This window comes from Rhinolophus sinicus, chromosome X (genome assembly GCF_036562045.2).
Source record: "Rhinolophus sinicus isolate RSC01 chromosome X, ASM3656204v1, whole genome shotgun sequence".
In the NCBI taxonomy this organism is placed as follows: Eukaryota; Metazoa; Chordata; class Mammalia; order Chiroptera; family Rhinolophidae; genus Rhinolophus; species Rhinolophus sinicus.
The window spans coordinates 43,900,625-43,905,058 of NC_133768.1; the positions used below are offsets into that span (position 1 = coordinate 43,900,625).

Genomic DNA, 4,434 nt, shown 5'->3' on the forward strand with positions numbered 1-4,434 from the left:
CATATATAGATGTGTGTGTATATATATATATATATATATATATATATACACACACACACACACACATATATTTTTTATTGAGATTAAGAGATTTATATATACATATATATATTTCCCCTATTGGTCTTCTAATGTCTTCTACAGAAGCTGGTTCCTTTTCCTCTCTCCCTCCCTCCTTCCCTCTTTTCTCTACTCTTTTGTCTTTGTTTCTTTCCCTCTCTGTTTCTCTGTTTCTCTGTCTCTCACTCTCTCTCTCTCCCGCCCTCCCCCTTTTTTTCAGTACAGAAGTTTTTTAATTTTGCTCGAGTCGTATCTATCATTCGGGGCCTGGCGCCGCGTCAGCAGAGGGGGGCGGGGAAGTGCGCGCGGCACTGGGGGAGGGGAAGGGGCGGGGAGGAACGGGCGGAGCGGCTGCGTGAGTTGCTGCGAGTGCGCGCGGTGGGATCACACGGCGGCGGCGGAGGCCCTGAGACCTGAACGCTGAGATCTCGGCCCGCGGCCTGCACCGAACCGTCTCCACCTGAGGATCAGAAAACCGCAATCTTCATTACAGAGGTACTGTGTTCCGCGCTCCCCGCCCGGCCCAGCCCAGCCTGCTGCGGCGGCGCCTCCTTCCTTCCTCCTTCCCTCGCTCTCTCTCTCGCCCGCCCGCGCCTTCCCTGTCTGCCTGCGTCACCGCGGCCGCCATGGCTGAGAACGGCGAGAGCAGCGGCCCCCCGCGCCCCTCCCGCGGCCCTGCTGCGGCCCAAGGCCCTGCCTCTGCCCAGGCCGAGCCCAAAATCATCAAAGTCACTGTGAAGACTCCCAAAGAGAAAGAGGAATTCGCGGTGCCGGAGAATAGCTCAGTCCAGCAGTTTAAGGAAGCGATTTCGAAACGCTTCAAATCCCAAACAGATCAGCTAGTGCTGATTTTTGCCGGAAAAATTTTAAAAGATCAAGATACCTTGATCCAGCACGGCATCCATGATGGACTGACTGTTCACCTTGTCATCAAAAGCCAGAACCGACCTCAGGGCCAGTCCACACAGCCTGGTAATGTCGCGGGAACTAATACTACTACCGCGTCGACTCCCAGGAGTAACTCCACACCTATTTCCACAAATAGCAACCCGTTTGGGTTGGGGAGCTTGGGAGGACTTGCAGGCCTTAGCAGCCTGGGTTTGAGCTCGACCAACTTCTCTGAGCTCCAGAATCAGATGCAGCAGCAGCTTCTGTCCAGCCCTGAGATGATGATCCAAATCATGGAAAATCCCTTTGTTCAGAGCATGCTTTCGAATCCCGATCTGATGAGGCAGCTCATTATGGCCAATCCACAGATGCAACAATTGATTCAGAGAAACCCAGAAATCAGTCACCTGCTCAACAATCCAGATATAATGAGGCAGACCCTCGAAATCGCCAGGAATCCAGCAATGATGCAAGAGATGATGAGAAATCAAGACCTGGCTCTCAGCAATCTCGAAAGCATCCCAGGTGGCTATAATGCCCTACGGCGCATGTACACTGACATTCAAGAACCCATGCTGAATGCTGCACAAGAGCAGTTCGGGGGTAATCCGTTTGCCTCCGCCGGGAGCAGTTCCTCCTCCGGGGAAGGTACACAGCCTTCCCGCACTGAAAATCGAGATCCACTACCCAATCCATGGGCACCACCACCGGCTACTCAGAGTTCTGCCACCACTGGCACAACCACGAGCAGTGGCAGTGGGTCTGGCAGTAGCTCCAGTAGTGCTACTGGGAACACCATGGCTGCAGCCAATTATGTTGCCAGCATCTTCAGTACTCCCGGAATGCAGAGCTTGCTGCAACAGATAACTGAAAATCCCCAGCTGATCCAGAATATGCTGTCTGCGCCCTACATGAGAAGCATGATGCAGTCACTGAGCCAGAATCCAGATTTGGCTGCACAGATGATGCTGAATAGCCCAGTGTTTACTGCAAATCCTCAGCTGCAGGAGCAGATGCGGCCACAGCTCCCGGCTTTCCTGCAGCAGATGCAGAATCCAGATACGCTGTCAGCTATGTCAAACCCAAGAGCAATGCAGGCTTTAATGCAGATCCAGCAGGGGCTACAGACATTAGCCACTGAAGCTCCTGGCCTCATTCCAAGCTTCACTCCAGGTGTGGGGGTGGGGGTGCTGGGAACTGCTATAGGCCCTGTAGGTCCAGTCACACCCATAGGCCCCATTGGCCCCATAGTCCCATTTACCCCTATAGGTCCCATTGGGCCCATAGGACCCACTGGCCCTGCAGGTCCCCCTGGTTCCACTGGCTCTGGCGGCACCCCTGGGCCCACCATGTCTAGCTCTGCACCCAGTGAAACCACGAGCCCAACATCAGAATCTGGACCCAACCAGCAATTCATTCAGCAAATGGTGCAGGCTCTGGCTGGAGCAAATCCTCCACAGCTGCCAAATCCAGAAGTCAGATTTCAGCAACAACTGGAACAGCTCAACGCAATGGGGTTCTTAAACCGTGAAGCAAACTTGCAGGCTCTAATAGCAACAGGAGGCGACATCAATGCAGCCATTGAGAGGCTGCTGGGCTCCCAGCCATCATAATTACATTTCTGTACCTTGAAAAATATGTATCTTATTTTTGATAATGGCTCTTAAATCTTTAAACACACAAAATCATGCTTTTCTTTCATTTTGATTCTTTTAAATCTGTCTAGTTATAAATATAATATGATACATTTTAAGGTGGAGTCCATACCCCCATCCCTCTCTCCCTCCTCTTTTCCTCCCTCCCTCCCTCCCTCCCTCCCTCCCTCCCTCCCTTCCTTTTGTCCTCTCTCCCTTTTGTCCTTCCTTCATTTTGTCCCCCTCCCTTCCTTCCTTCCTTCCTTCCTTCCTTCCTTCCTTCCTTCCTTCCTTCCTTCCTTCCTTCCTTGTCTGTTTTGAATGGTGGGAATCAATGCTGTTTCACTCAAAGGTGTTGCATGCAAACACTTCTCTTTCTTCTGCATTTATTGTGGTTTTTGGAAACAGGTATCAAACTTCACAGTTGGGTGAACAAGTTTTGTCCTACAGATGTCCAATTTGTTTGCATTTTAAACATTAGCTTATAGTAATTTAATGTAGAATGAAAATATTAAAACCAGAAGCAAATTATTTGAAGCTCTCTAATTTGTGGTACAATATTGCTTATTGTGACTTTGGCATGTATTTTTGCTAGCAAAATGCTGTAAGATTTATATCAGTCTTTGATCTTTTTTGTTATATTTGTACACAGTACAGTAAGCACAATTGGAACTGTACATCTAGAAATATTACAACTATTTCTGAGCAGAATATGTAATCAAAATGAGAGAATATAAGAAATATTTCTGGAGCTAGGTATGTCACAATTTTGTAGAGTCTTACAGCATCTTTGATCAACTCAGTGAAAATGTTGGCTAGGCAAGTTCAGTTCAAATATAGTAGAAATGTTTATCCTGGTATTTCTAAGTATACATTTAATTGTACAGAAAACTACTGTGTGAAATTGTGTCAACATTTGCCGATTGACTGTATATGACCTTAATCTTTGTGCAGCCTGAAGGATCAGTGTAGTAATGCCAGGAAAGTGCTTTTTACCTAAGACTTCTTTCTCAGCTTCTCTCATAAAGATACCCTAATAATACACATTTTGATTTGTAATTAGAAATGTAACTTCCACTGAAAGTGTCATGTGATGTTTGCATTACTTTTAACTGCTATGTAAAGGAAACTGTATCTTTTGACTCTATCAGTTATTTCTCTTATGCACAGGGAATAATGCATTAAAATGACTAAAAAAATAAAAAATAATAATAAAAAATGGTTAAATCTTTTCCTTTTTGGCTTCTCACCCAAAGATCATGTTTAAAAGGATTGCTCCACCCCAAGATTATATAAAGCTTATACTGTATTTCTCTAATTTTAATGGTTTTGTTAAAATTTTCCTTTGCTCTTCTCCAATTATTTTGATGTATGGATTTAGGTATTTAACTTTTTCCCCCAAAGGGTTAGCCAGTTGTTAGCCAGTTTTTATCTCTTTGTGTACCCACCCTCCATTTGAAATGTCATACATATATAAAGAGATAAAAGCTCTTATTCAGTTTTTATCTCTTTGTGTACCCACCTTCCAGTTGAAATGTCATACATACATAAATTTTATTCTGTTTTTGAATTCTCTTTAGTACCACTGAACATTGTAGCCACAGCATACCAGCCTGTAGTTATTGAGTTAGAAATATGACTTCATGTCTGTTAGGGTAAGTCTTCCTATTGATCTTCTTTACTTTTCACAATAGTCTAATGATTCTGACATACTTATTTTACCAGATGAAATTTATAGTTAATTGTTTTCCCTTAAAAGTAAAGTGGGAATTTGCTTAGGACTGTCTTAAATTGATGATAGTGAGAACTACAGAATTGCAATGCTTTCCAGAAACATCTCATTTTTAAAAAG

General features: G+C 45.1%; 1 protein-coding gene across 1 annotated transcript; it reads left to right on the forward strand.

The window, feature by feature from the left end:
* The first annotated feature begins 400 nt into the window (after positions 1-400).
* Positions 401-3,813, forward strand: UBQLN2 (ubiquilin 2). The gene has a single exon (XM_019719056.2). The coding sequence runs from the start codon at positions 687-689 to the stop codon at positions 2,559-2,561; it is 1,875 nt and encodes a 624-aa protein (XP_019574615.2). The 5' UTR covers positions 401-686; the 3' UTR covers positions 2,562-3,813.
* The last annotated feature ends 621 nt before the right edge of the window (positions 3,814-4,434 follow it).

Excerpts from the sequence above, each read along its gene's own strand:
- UBQLN2 (XM_019719056.2), top strand. The coding sequence starts at position 687 with ATGGCTGAGAACGGCGAGAGCAGCGGCCCCCCGCGCCCCTCCCGCGGC.